This window comes from Macaca nemestrina, chromosome 1, assembly GCF_043159975.1.
Source record: "Macaca nemestrina isolate mMacNem1 chromosome 1, mMacNem.hap1, whole genome shotgun sequence".
NCBI lineage: Eukaryota > Metazoa > Chordata > Mammalia > Primates > Cercopithecidae > Macaca > Macaca nemestrina.
Genome location: NC_092125.1, coordinates 39,442,562 through 39,455,952, shown reverse-complemented (window position 1 = coordinate 39,455,952; position 13,391 = coordinate 39,442,562). Strand labels below are relative to the sequence as shown.

The 13,391-nt window shown below is 45.6% G+C and overlaps 1 protein-coding gene across 13 annotated transcripts in view; it reads right to left on the bottom strand.

The window, feature by feature from the left end:
- Positions 1-13,391, bottom strand: part of LOC105484537 (calcium voltage-gated channel subunit alpha1 E) — a 492,953-nt gene that overhangs the window by 90,975 nt on the left and 388,587 nt on the right. For all 13 annotated transcript variants that reach the window (XM_071076614.1, XM_071076570.1, XM_071076587.1 and 10 more), the window contains 4 exons: positions 6,546-6,661; positions 2,189-2,242; positions 1,451-1,540; positions 309-518 (listed from right to left, as the gene is read on the bottom strand). In XM_071076614.1, coding sequence (XP_070932715.1) covers positions 309-518; positions 1,451-1,540; positions 2,189-2,242; positions 6,546-6,661 — 470 coding nt within the window. The remainder of the gene's footprint in view (positions 1-308; positions 519-1,450; positions 1,541-2,188; positions 2,243-6,545; positions 6,662-13,391) is intronic.

Sequence of the window (13,391 nt, the reverse complement as noted above, 5' to 3'; positions counted from 1 at the left end):
GGATTTCAGTGATCAAAACTCCCGATCATTGAGCCTCCTTAAGAAAGGAAGTGAAGGCTTTGTGGTACCCAAAAGTATAACGCTATGCTATCTTGTTGATTCATCAGCAATGATCTGTTTACCTAAAGAATGAAAGCTGGAAACAGTCATGAGATACTCCAGCCCCCTTGAGGATGATGTGGCCTCCCTCAGTGTGAAGAGGTAGAACTCCTCCTAGCAGGGTGCTTTGCTCTCTTGCGTTCACACACACACCAAGCTGCCCCACATGGGGACCAGCAGAGGAGGCTTTAGAATAAGGCTTTACTTACAGAGGAGGTGGGTGAGCCACTGGGGCTGGTTGTGATGGACAATGGCCACACAGGCAGTGTTGAGTGCTACAAGGCTCAGCACAATCCAGTAAAACACCTGGGATTTAACCATGTGGCGAATGGAGATGCGCAGAAGCCTTTCCTTGTGCCGGAAATAAGAGACCCCATCTACCTTTGCACTTTTGATACTGGCTCGGGCCAGAGGTGTGCCTAAGGGGAGAAGTAAGGAAGAAGAATGAGGCTGCAAAATATCCTGTGGTCATCCTCCACGGCCAGGGAGCATTCGAAGGACAAGATGGGCTGCTCTAGTCCAAGGGCAAGGTGACTGCCACATTGCAGGTCTGGAGAATCCCCATCTTATGGGCTCAGTAGTTTCTACAGGCAGTGAACCTGTTTTTCCTCTCTGGGCACTCTCAGTCCTAAGAAATGGAAAGATTCCCCAGGCAGGACACCAGCGTCTTGAATCTTAATAGGATCGTGTTTATGTTTGCAACAGATTGGGCTTCTCTCTGCCCTTTCCTTTTAAATAGCTTCAAGCACTACAATCCTTTTGCTGCATTGGTAGTATTTCTACTACTGGTGGCACAAAACAGCAAGGAGCTTTGTAAATCTCTTCTGCTTTTGAGGATGGAACAAGATTTTTCCCTTTTTCTGGGGAGGAAAATCCTGCCATCAGCCAGAATCTCTAGGAGCACCTGAGATGCAACCCATAATATTAAAGAATTGCCAATCAGAATTAGTTTTAAGTTAAGCAAATGGCTTCAAGATCTCACATCCATGTCCCTGGAAGCAACAGGTCCTCAGGATCCTTTGAACAATGTCCCAAAGTGGGTTCTCATCATCACTCCCAGGAGAGGGAGGATACCTCTGCAAATGGAATACATCTGCCACACCTGAAAAACTTGGGTTGGATTCTTAGCTCTAAATCCCATGTTTCATGTGAACAGTATCCCCAGGTCTTTTTTTTTTTTTTTTTTAACAAATCATTGTAATCTAGATTCCATTTCCACCCTTTTCCTTAATTACATTCATAAATTCTGGACTGTTTGGATTCTTTCCCTCCTTGTGGTGCTTCTCAAAAGATAGGATCTTCCTTTTCATGGGCGATCAGAGAAGTAAAAGATCGAACTGGATCCACTCACCCACAGAGGAGATATCAACACAGTGCTCATCGCTGGAGTCTCGGGTCATGGCCTCTGTCCGGCTCCTCTTGATGGTTGCCCTTCGAAGCACTGCACCAGGGAAAGGGAAGGCCAGTGAGAGGCCACAAGTACACCCAGACCATTCTGGACAAAACTTTGAGGAATGCAGGCAAGAGGCCTTGTTTGAGGTCCCTGTAACATTGGCATCTATCTGCCTTTAATACCTGAGCCAGGGTAAGAGAAATCAAGGACGTCTACTAGACCACAAATGCTGTGCTCACCAGCACCTCCTGCAACACAAGGGCTCTGGAAGCCATGCTAGAGCCTATCTAAACGCAGAAGGTAAACAGGCACTCCGTATCCATCTGAACTGGCTCTTCACCTACAATGCCACTTCCTGGTAATGAAAGTGGTCTCAAGGTGACCCCCACACATTTTAAGAGAAGGTCCCTTTAGATAGCATTGGTTGTAGGACGGCCTTTTCCTCGCTCAGTATCAATCACATGCCCTGGAACAAAGCAACCCTTGGGTTTCATTTTCATCACTTTAAAAGGCATTTAAATCTGTGACTCAATTCCCTTCATTTTAAAGCATGAGGGATTTTATGACTGAAAGACTCTCATTTCAAATCCCAGAGCACCGTCTTTTATTTCTTTCTCCCCTTTTGATCAAGAGAGATTGCCATCGCCGAAGAGGGAGCAAATGCAACTGGAATAAGGCGTCAGAACATTTCCTTACCTTCTAAGGCAGATGTTCCAGCATTTTTATTTTCTTCAGCGAGCATGACTTCCTCTATATGGAAACAAATGGTTTGGTAAATTATCTGTAAATGCCAAATTACTCTGCAAGATGAAAATCCCTCAGGGACAGCTCCAGCTTAGGGCAACAGAGAGAGAGAGCAGAGTTCAGAGCCTGTCACAGGCACCAGCATCAGAAAGAAAGCAAGTGTCACAGAGGGTGCACAGAGAGCTCCTGAGAACAGAAAGGAAGCCTCGGGGAGGGGGTGCTTGGGGTAACAGTCCACTCTGTGTCTGATACCCCTGTTCAGGAGGATACCTGTGAGAGGAGAAGAAGAGGCTAAAATCCTTGATAGGAATGAAAAATTTCTATTTCTGTTTTTAATTCCACCCAGCTTCCTGTCTTTCCTAACTCCTTGAACTTCTAGCAGCAAGAGCTTCCTTAGCTTCTCTTGCCAGTGGCCACTGGTCATAACATCTACACCCTCATTCAGGAGCTGAGCCCACGTTTTGGGCTTTAGTCTATGTCTCTGAGGAGGGGTCAGAGGAAGATGCCCAAAGGTCCTCGGAGACAGGACGGGGGCTTGTGGGCTTCCTCCTGTCCCCATTGCTTCCATCCTTTCTTGGTTTACCACAGCCTGAGCCAAAGAGGCTTGGGCCAATCATGAATTTGTCCCTAAGATAAAATAAAAAGTAAGTATTTGGTTTTTGTCTCTGGTTCCTGGCAGTCTTCCGTATGCTAATGAAATGACTCATGGAGGAGAAAGGGGCCCCATAGGTTAGAGGAGGTAGCTTGTAGCCAGAACAAACAGCCACAGGACTGGAGGCTAGAACTTTCAGCCTCTCCCTACTCCCACTTCTAGGGAGGAGGGGGCACTAGAGATGAGTGTAACTGCCAATGGCTGATGGTGTAATCGAGCATGCCTATGTAATGAAATATCCATGAACCCCCCTAAATGTTGGGGTTCAGGAGGCATCTGAGTTGGTAAACACATCAATGAGCTGGGACGGTGGCATTCCCAGAGAGGACACGAAACTCTGTGCCCCCCACCCCCATCCCCTGCCCTATACACCTCTTCCATTGGGCTATTCCTGAGTTGTATCCTTTATAATACAGTATGGTTTTTCCAAAGTTCTGTGAGTCATTCTAGCAAATTACTGAACCAGTGGGGAGTGGGGGGGGGGGGGGGTTGTGGGAACCCCAGATTTGTAGTCAGCCAGGCAGATATGCTGGTTGCCTGGAGACCCCACTTTTGGCTGCCATCTAAAGTGGGGGCAGTCTTATGAACGGAGCCTTTAACCTGTGGGGTCTGTGCTAATTTGAGGTAGTATTTAGTGTAGAATTTAACTGATTGTTGAACACCTAGTTGGTGTTAGAGAACTGAAGGACTGGTTGATGATGAAATAATATATTTGCTTATTGGAGTTCTAAAACAACACCACACAGTCCCCTGTATTCTTCCCTCTTGGTGCCCCCAGGAGCAGTCCCATACTCTACTGAGGTGTCATCATCTGAAGGGGAATATTTTCTACTAAGACTTGTTGGACCAAACCTCACTAGCATCCCTCCAAGTGCACCAACAAAATAGCCTTTCTCTCCCAAGTCTGGTGGGATCCTGCATGCCCTATGAGGAGGAGTGATGGGATGAGTTTTGAGCCCAACCCACAGGTCAGGGAGCTGGAGGCCTCAGTAAACATTCCCTAAGATCCCAGCTGCTGGGGGAAAGCTAGCCTCAGACCCTACTAAACAATGGTTTAATTTAAACATAAACACTTTTAACAAGTAAAAGGACAGTAGGAGAGGTTAAAGTCATTACCATAATTCCAGCTGCAGATAAAACTGAGAGTACATAATGTATTTCCTAGGGAGGCGAACATGTTAAGGCTGGGATAGTACTCATAGGACGGCCATTATTACCAAGTCATAAATGTTTGCTTTCTTTTTTAAGTATAGCCTCTGGCTAAGTTAATAGGTCAAGTGCTATTGGTGAGGCACTCCTGCCTGCAGACATAAAGGGGTTTTAAGTCATTTTATAGCACATGTTTGGAGGGCATCATTTTAAAATTAGGAACGTGTTAAAATCCCTCATAGCAACTTTAATCACCTTAGCCAGACAGTTACTTTTGCTATACACAATGTCTGGGCTTTGAGGTGGGCAGATCTGGGGACCCCCCAGGATAGATGGAAGGTGTGTGGTGCTGCTGAGATCTCTGGGAAGCACTCAAGGGCTCTGGATGTGCTGAAGCCACCCCCCTTCCTCCCCACCTCATCCCTTTTGCCAAGTTCGCTTTAGAACTTGAGTGTCTTTCCAGGGAAATGTAACCCATATGTCTCTGATTCACTCGCGCTCCATTTGTAAAGGGAAGGGCCAGGAAGCACATTTTGACGTCGCAGTGCGTCTTTTTTCTTAGAAGGAGAGAGCTGGCTTTGCCAACTGGAAGAAAGGGAAGCCTTGGAATTCTGCAAGTATTTGAAAAGCAGAGCCCCAGCGAGCAGCATACCCTGCCACCTGACCTGTGTGGGGTGGCCAGGGCTGGGAGGGCTCCTTCCTGGGTCTGCTGCCAGCTCTCTTAGTGGTCTGTCAGATGGCTCCTCCACCAAGAAAGCCAAGGACAGCTGGGACCATCGAGCTGCCTGCCCGGCCTGGAGGCAAATCTGCTTGCCCTCCCATGGCAAGCCTGAGTTACCATTCTGGGAAGCGGTAGGGGACATTCATGTCTGCTTCATCCCTACACAACAGCCTTGGAGGAGAAAGGGCGAAACCCAAGTATAGTCAATACACATTGCTTATGTTTCCAGAGGCTACAAGGGAGTGCAGATAGCAATCATACATGTACTCTCTCAACCCTTGGAGGCCACCAAAAGTTGACTGCAGAGCTTAGAGAGGGTTTTTGTGTGTTGGCAGCCACAGTGTCATAGTGTCCTTCCAAAGTTCCTACAGAAGAATAAGGCTCAAGCAACTAAGCACTAAATCATACTCCAAATTTTTCCTCTGTGACCTCACTTTTGTGCTATGTTTTCTATTAGGAATAGAGAAAAGATACTGACTGTCATATGTGTAGTTTTTTTTAAAAAATCACTTGTTCCTCTGGAAGAAAATGAAGATATATAATACTAATGAAAACCAACCTTTAAAATAATAAAGAAAGCAAACCCGCCCCTTTTCTTGACAAGTATGGGGGTGATTGACACCCCTCATAAGCATCTAAGCCACAGCCAAACTTGAATCTAGTGGTTCTGTGGGTTAATGAAATCACGACAGGTTTGGACCTATTCTCACAGGCGGCTGAGAACTATTCCTAATGCTGAGCCACAGAGTGAGAACTGATGACAGCTCAAGGCTTAGGAAAACACCCGTTCTCACCATTATCTCCTCCCTGGGTGATGGCAATAGCCTCACTACTAGTCCCTCTGCTTCCAACCTTGTCATTCTATGGTCTATTCTCAATGCGGCCAGCACATGCTCCTTTATGGTCTAAAGTCAGAGCACATCAGTGCTCTGCTCAAAACCCTCCCGTGGTTCTTGTGTTACTCAGAGTGAAGCTCGTAGCCCTTACAGTGCCCCATAAGGTCAAACACAATTGCTGCCCACTTCCCCGGTGACAGCCATCACTCTGTCTCGTGTTCCTTCTCCCAGTTCCTTCCCCCTTCTGCTCCTCAGGCACCCCTGGCTCACTCCCATGTTAAGTACTTGGTGCTGAAATACTCCTCTCCCAGATCTTCCTCTGGCTCACTCCTTCATCTCTTCAAGTCTACACACCAGTGGGGCCACCCTGACCTCCTATTTAAAACATTCTATACTCCATAACCCTACCTTGATCAGTTTTCCCATAGTACTTACTACCTTATCATTGTCTTACGAGTTACTCATTTATTATTTTGTATATTGTTGCCTTCCCCAACTAGAGAGCTTTACAAGAGGAGAGCTTTGGTGAGTTGTTTGACCATTTGGCTCACTGCTGTATCCCAAGTGCTTAGAACAGGGTCTGGCACAAAGTAGGTACTCAATAAATATTTGCTGAACAAATGGATGGCTGTGAGCACCAGGAACAGTATTATAACACACCATCAGCCCAGTCTCAGCTCCAGGATTGGGTTATGTTACTTTTACTCAGTTCACCTTGCTAAGATGCCTGCCTTAAGGTGTTGGGTAGATGGGACAGTTTGGTAGACGGGACAGTTAGAGCCCAGAGGAAGAAAGTGGGATGAGCAGGGAACCTTAAGCACCAACCAGGCATCCAAAGTGTCTCTCTTCTCTTGTCTAGGCTGCCCCTTGAATGGGAGAATTGGGAGTGAGGGGCCGGCCCTGATGTCTCTGCAGCCCACTCACCAGCCTCCTGCAGCCCCCCAGGCCTACCTGCTTTGTCTATCCAGGCACGGTAGCCATTCAGCTCACGCTCAATCTGCTGCTGGCGCCGCAGTTTCATGAAAGCCCTTCGGTTCTCCACTCTCTCTCTCTCTTTGGCAAATTCCCTGTGGAAAAGAAGGATAAGATTCACTGGGTTTGGATAGGGCCATGACTAAGGGAAAGGGTGAATCAAGCAACAGAGACAGAGCATCTGAGCAAGTACCTCTATTAAGCTCATGTACCCTTTCCTCTGATCCAGGCTGCAAATATGACCTCCTTACAATGTTACAAAGAAACACACCTCATTCAGCCTCACACAGGAAGCCTTCCCAGACTAGCTGTATTCCAATCAGGACCAAATGATTGCTTGCTCTATTTTGAAAGGTATGTTCTTAGCCATGTGAGAAACTAGGTTTCAAAATGCCATGTTCCACCTCTTCAGCTACAACGAAAACCCTTAACCCTCTGAAGGGCACAGCTACTCTTTCTCCTTTTGATAACAATAGCGATTAATGTATATTGACCAATTATGATCAATATATGACCAAGGCTTAGGAAAACACTTGTTCTCACCACTATCTCCTCCCTGGATGGTGGCAATGGTTTTCACACCTGTTAACTCATTTCATCCTCACAACCATCCTACGAAGTATTAATAATATTAAAATTCCTATTTAACAGATGGGGAAGCCAAGGTTTAGTGAGGTGAAATACCTTGCTGAGATTTGAACTCTAACAACAATGCCGTGTTGCCTCTGCTGTCCTGTACTCTGGTGCTTAATAAAAGCTGCCCACTGAAGATCAATGAGGCTGATGACTTCAAAGGCTAAAATGCTATTCAAAGGTGGCTGATGTCAGTTAAATAAGAAAGGAAGGGACGTGGGAAGGACACCTGACTCCCATAAAGCCAGTGGGAAGGTGGGTGGGGCGGGGGTGGAGGGGAGATGATGAGGCAGAGGGAACACCCAGGTGAGGGTCAGGAAGAAGAGGGTCAGGCCCATGACAGGCTCAGGGGACTAATGCCACTTGGTGTGACAACAGGAATGAGAAGGCTACAGTTCCATGGGAGAAAGAGGAGAGAAGAGGACTAAGGGTTCCCTGGTAGACAAAAGGAGGATCAAATTTAATGAGTGAAAGAATGGGGATAAATAAATCAGTTTCCTAACAGGTTCCTCCAGAAGCCACCTCTAGCAATGCCTTTCTCATCACCAAACACCCTTCCAGGCTAAGATACTCCTTACCAGTGCAGTGCCTCCCAGCCGTGGCTCAGGTGTTCTCCTACTACCTGGGAAGCTGTTCTACTTATTAAATGTGATCTCCATAAAGAACTGCAGGCCAGGCACAGTGGCTCATGCCTGTAACCCCAGCACTTTGGGAAGCTGAGGTGGAAGGACTGCTTGAGCCCAGGAGTTCGAGGTTACAGTGAGCTGTGATTGTGCCACTGCACTCCAGCCTGGGCGACAGAGCAAGACATTGTTTCAAAAAAAAAAAAATAGAGAGAGAGGTGCAGTCTGAATCTGAGGGAGTTCAGCACCCACTGTGAGTCCTACCAGTTTCTCTCTCATGTCTAGGGAAGAAGAAATGAACGAGGGGCTGGGGAATGGGCCCCAGCCACAGTGCGGGGAAAGGGGAGATGCCAGTCTACCATAATGCCAAGAGACACCTGCTCGTGCCTCACCTGGCCCTCCTGCCGAAATAGAGCTGGTGTCCTTGGGTATAGCCACCTGCTTACAATCAGGCAGAGGGTTTAGGGAAAGGCACATTGGAAGGAGAATTTCTCCTGTGCTTGGCTTCAGGTTCCCTGGGTTCTACTAAAGGTGCTATGGGGGAAGGAAAGGAGAGAGTCAAAATGAAGAGCCACCAGGGCCAGTGAGGACCAGGGTAATTGAATTCAAGCCCTGGGATGCCTCCTTTCTGCTTTCTGAATTTCAGCAATTTGAAAGTAAAAAGGGGCTGGCTTGGTTCATGGAATCGCCATCCACCAAAATTCTTACCTTTGGATCTTTGCTTCTTTCTGTCCCTCCTGTCCAATTAGTACCATTGTCCTGTTGGTTCTACCTTCATAAAAGCACCTGAATTCATCCTTCCTCTCCATCCTCACTATCTTGGTCCATGATCTCATCCTTCCTCGCCTGGACCACTGCAATAGCACCCAGCTGGTCTCTCAACCTCCTGTCTCTTTCTCCTCCTTTCACCCATCTCACACTATCAATGTTATCTTTTTAAAAGGCCATTCATTGGATCTTACCATTTCCAAACCTCCAGTAATAACCATAGCAAGTAACATGTGTAGAGCATCTCTTAATTTACCAAGCATCTTCATATATTTTGCTCATTTAATCTTTACAACCATTCTGAGAAGAAGGTAGAATAGGTATTTTTATCCTTAACTTAAAAGTTATGCAACTTGATGGAGTTTAAGAAACAGAGCCAAGACCAGAACCCAGGCCTTTCTCTTGTAAGAGCCCAAGTCCTTCAGGCCCCACATATTTGCCTAGTCCCATGGCATTTTTATATGCTACTTTATCTTTTCATAGGTCTGTGTCTTGATTTTTCAACTAAGCTCTGGGGGAATCCAGGGAAGTTTAACAAGGTGATATTTTGAGCAAGACCTTGAAAGACGAGAATTGAAGCAGGCTATGACCAGAGGAACATAATCATCCTTGAGCATCTAGGGTAAGCATTATGACCAACAGATCCATTTTCCAGCTCAGAAAACTGAATCTGAAGGGACTTAAGTGGTCCTTTGAGAGGGCAAGTGTCCAAGGACACACAGTCCCTCAGAGGAACCACAACTCTCAGATCTTCTAAATTCCATCTCTTTCTACTCTATCAGCCCCTCCTTTACGGCTTCCATCGTCCTCTGCTGAATGAAGAGGATGAAGCCTTCAAGCATGACTTTCAAAGTCTTACACAGTTGGAGCCAAGCCTTTCTCTTCAAGCCTCATCTCCTCCTGCCATCCCTATCCACCCCCTGCCATCCCTATCCACCCCCTGCCTGCCTACAGCCCACCACAGCCATGCTTCAACTATAGCACATTTCCCACCCTTCCTGAAAAGGCAAGGTGAGCGTTCGAGGCTAGCGCACAATGCTTATCCGCCTGGAATTCCCTCTTATCTGCCTGAGTCGAAATCCTTCTTCAAGGCCAGGCTGAAATGTTGCCTCTTCTGTTTGGGTCCCACCATCCCTGCCCCTCAACCTTCTGGCCTCTAGTCTACCTCTTCTACAACTCTTTAGAGCTCATCTTGCAGTCAGACCTTTACTATGGTCAGCTGTCTTTCTTTCTGAGTTTTCTGCAAAAACATTCTGTGCCTTACTCAACTTTCTATCTTCCCAGACTAGAATAGGCCTACCACATAGTATATGTTCAGTAGATTTTTTTTTTTTTATGAAAAATATCCAGGCTTACTAGGAGAAGTCATAGCTCTTCCCTGACTCCCAGAGGCTTCAAAGAAGGTGTACTCCATCTCTGCACTGACTCAAAGGGAGCAGGTAAACAAGCGGCAACTCCTGCACACTGCCACCAGTTTCTCTTGGTTTCACTTCACTATAATCACTGTAAATTAGACTATAAAGAATGGGCTTTGTCATCTCTATATGGCCCCCAGAATGACAATGTAGCTTGATTTCTGGCAGGATAGGCCAACAAACCCCAGTCCAACCTCCCTTTGTCTAACCTCTTCTGATTCCAGGTTAAGTGGTGTTTCCACATGCCTCCTTGTGTTTGGAAGTTTCTTGGATCCAGGTCTCACTTGCTGGGTTCCCTGCTCTTTTTTGCCATTATAGGCTCCCTTTCCTCCCACCGTCCCACTTGGCATCCTAGCTGGAACTCACAGGCCCAGAGTCTGACAAATTTGGCCAAGTCTCTTGGCTAAAAGAATTAAAGCAACGAATGTGCACCACTGGGGGTACTCCCAAGCAGTTTCAGCACCTTCATGGAGGATGTGGGGGACCTTCTTTATGATGCTTTATCAGCTGGCCTTTTCTGTTTCTGTTTTGTTCTTTCATTGGGAACCTGGGTAGCAAGTCCAGCATCTGTGTCTTTCCTAACTCTTATCGCCCCTCCACTCTCACTGCTGTAATTGTTAGTACCCATGGCCTGTCTCCCTGATTAGTCTGTAGGCTTCATGAGGTCAAGTAAAGCCTGTATCATATCACATTCCAACAAGGGTCAGTGAAGCTTAACCCAGTGTCTGGTATGATAGATTCTATAGGTTATAGATATAAAATATCAAGAACAGCTAATGTTCATATAACACACTTAAACTTGTTAAATTTACAAATCATTTTCATGTAAATTATTACATTTAAAGTTTCAAAAGCCCTGCGAGATTCAAAAAGATTACTTGCCCAAGATAATCCAGTTAGCAAGAGGCAGAGACAAAATTCAAACTAATGTCTTCTTCCAGGTTATGTGCTGTTTTCACAACGCCTTAGCTGTCTACCCTGCTACCTAGAAGTCAACATTTAAAATCTACAAGAGGGATTTCATTTCAGCCCAAGGTTGAGGAAAATAAGCATATAAAAAGATAGCTTTTGTTTTTCTTTAAGGGATTATCCTTTTCATTGAAACAGTTGCATAAAAATCCATTGCTCTGTGTTGGGTTATTAAAGACCTAGAATAAAATTCATAGCATTAGTCAAGCTAGTGATATACTGTTTGATTTTTGTGTCCATTTATTCATACATATATTGCATTCTGGAGAGAACAGGAGCAAATAAGATTCAGCTTCATAAACCTTAGATTTAACATGCCCATCAGGCTCATGAGTATATATGTGACCAGACCTGGGAAACAAAGCATACTCCTTTAACTGGTCCCTCTCTCCTCTGACAATCTAAGTACCCTGTCCTCTTCACAGAGGATCCTGGGGTTATTCAGATGATGACGCTTTTGTAAAGATAAAGCATTATTACCATTATTTAGTTTACCAGATGACTGCTGAATTCCCCCATTGAAAGGCAGCTCAAAGCAGGGCACTACGAATATCTTAATTTATCCAGTTCCCTTGGAGCAAGGCATAGAAAATGTAAAAGGGGGAATCTGGCCTATAGTAGAAGAGTGTTCATATTCTCTAAGGCCCCTTGGCATCAGCCTGTGGCCTAAGGTAAGAGGACAGGTAATTGGCTCCTTTTCATTTGTTCTATCCAGGCTTTCTACACCCAGAGATGCAACAGAACTCAAGATAGGATGCGTCCAGATTTCAGAATTCCAAACAAGGGGAACAAAAATAAATCCCCATGTGATGCAGCAGAAACACCACCAGTCTATTTTCAGAGCCGGGGATCTAGGTATCCTCTGCTGCTTACAAACTGGGCAGTCACCTTCCTGTCTGAATTTCCTCATCAGTCAGAGTTGATATTAGGACCCATATAAACCCTAGGCTCATAACTAGAGGCAGGGATAGATTTGGTTGACTCTGAGAGTCCTGACTAGATTCCCATAAGAGATTGTAGAGTGACACAAATCCAAGTGGTGTTTCATTCCAGACGCTTCTCCTTACCCAATTCTGTTATCCTTAACTTTAGGTTGCTCCTCCAGCCCCAAACCTGGCTCCTCTGAGGGAGGATAACCTGTAGCTCCCCTCACATATGGCTGTTGCATACAGGGAAGTAAGGTGAATTGGAGTTAAGCATGGAGGAGCCTCTATTCTGGATGCTACATATGTATGCAAGGTTTGGGTTTCTAAATTTCAGTCATGGAAACTAAGAACAAGGTGGATCTCTTTGCACTGCATGGTTGAGCACAGTTTTCTTTTATCCTGGTTACTACATTTGTATTTGTGACTGCTTTTTATCTGCAGCAGTTTACATGATAAACATAAATTGTAAACATCAACTATTCATACACAGCTAATTCTATATTATTCATCAATAAGATGAAGTGGAAGAATTACATAATCTCAGACAAGGTAGAATGCCCAAAACATTTATCATGTGTGTGTGGAGGGAGGAGGGGAGAGAAAACAGAGACTTCTTTGAAATCATTTTCAGGTTATTATTAAAATTAGTATTTTATGACTGTCTGAACCCATAAGGAGCCATTGCTACAGACAAATCACAAAGTGGTTAATCTCTGCCCTAATGAAGTAACTGGTTTTAGCCCATAGGCTGATACTAGGAAGGTCTTCGGTTATTCACATTTCTAGACTTGATTATGCTGTTGCTAATTCTTGGGGATTAGAAGTGAGGTTGATGAAAGCCTAGCTCCAGCCTGAAATGTCTGCCCATGTTATGTGACCCATAACAGAGTCAGTCACAGGGCACCTGGACAAGTATCTCGATGCTTGTCTAGTGATGAAGATGTTCTGGTAGGTCGGCTGGGGTAAGAAAGCCTCTGTTGGAGGACTGCTTGGCTCGTGTTTTAGCCTCTCTCGCTCCAGACCTCTCCTCCCACCTCCATGCAGGGAGCTTTGTTTACTGATGCACAGCCCCTCGCTGCTGTCATGACAACCAAAAGGAAGACAAAGTGCCAGGATGGGCCAGCCTGTGTGACTCAAAGATCTGTTTATCCACACTCCTGTACACACTTGCATGCTTCATCACACACATTGGCATGGATACACACACTCATCCTGGCACAAGCAGCATATGTACACACACTCTGCCAAGCACACAAATGGCCACATGGTCATATTCCTATTCATCTTCAGAGTCCGTGTTTCAGATAGCTTTGCTACCCATAGGGAAACCTTGCCAAGGTTCCTGTAAAGTCTTTGCTTTAGGAAGGAGGAATTTGGGTTAGACATCAAGAAAAACCTCTTCAACCCTAAATGTTCTGAAACTAACAGAGAAATTGGAAGCAAGATTGGCAATTCTGTGTTGGCAGTGGTTTCATTTCAGTGCCATTGGAA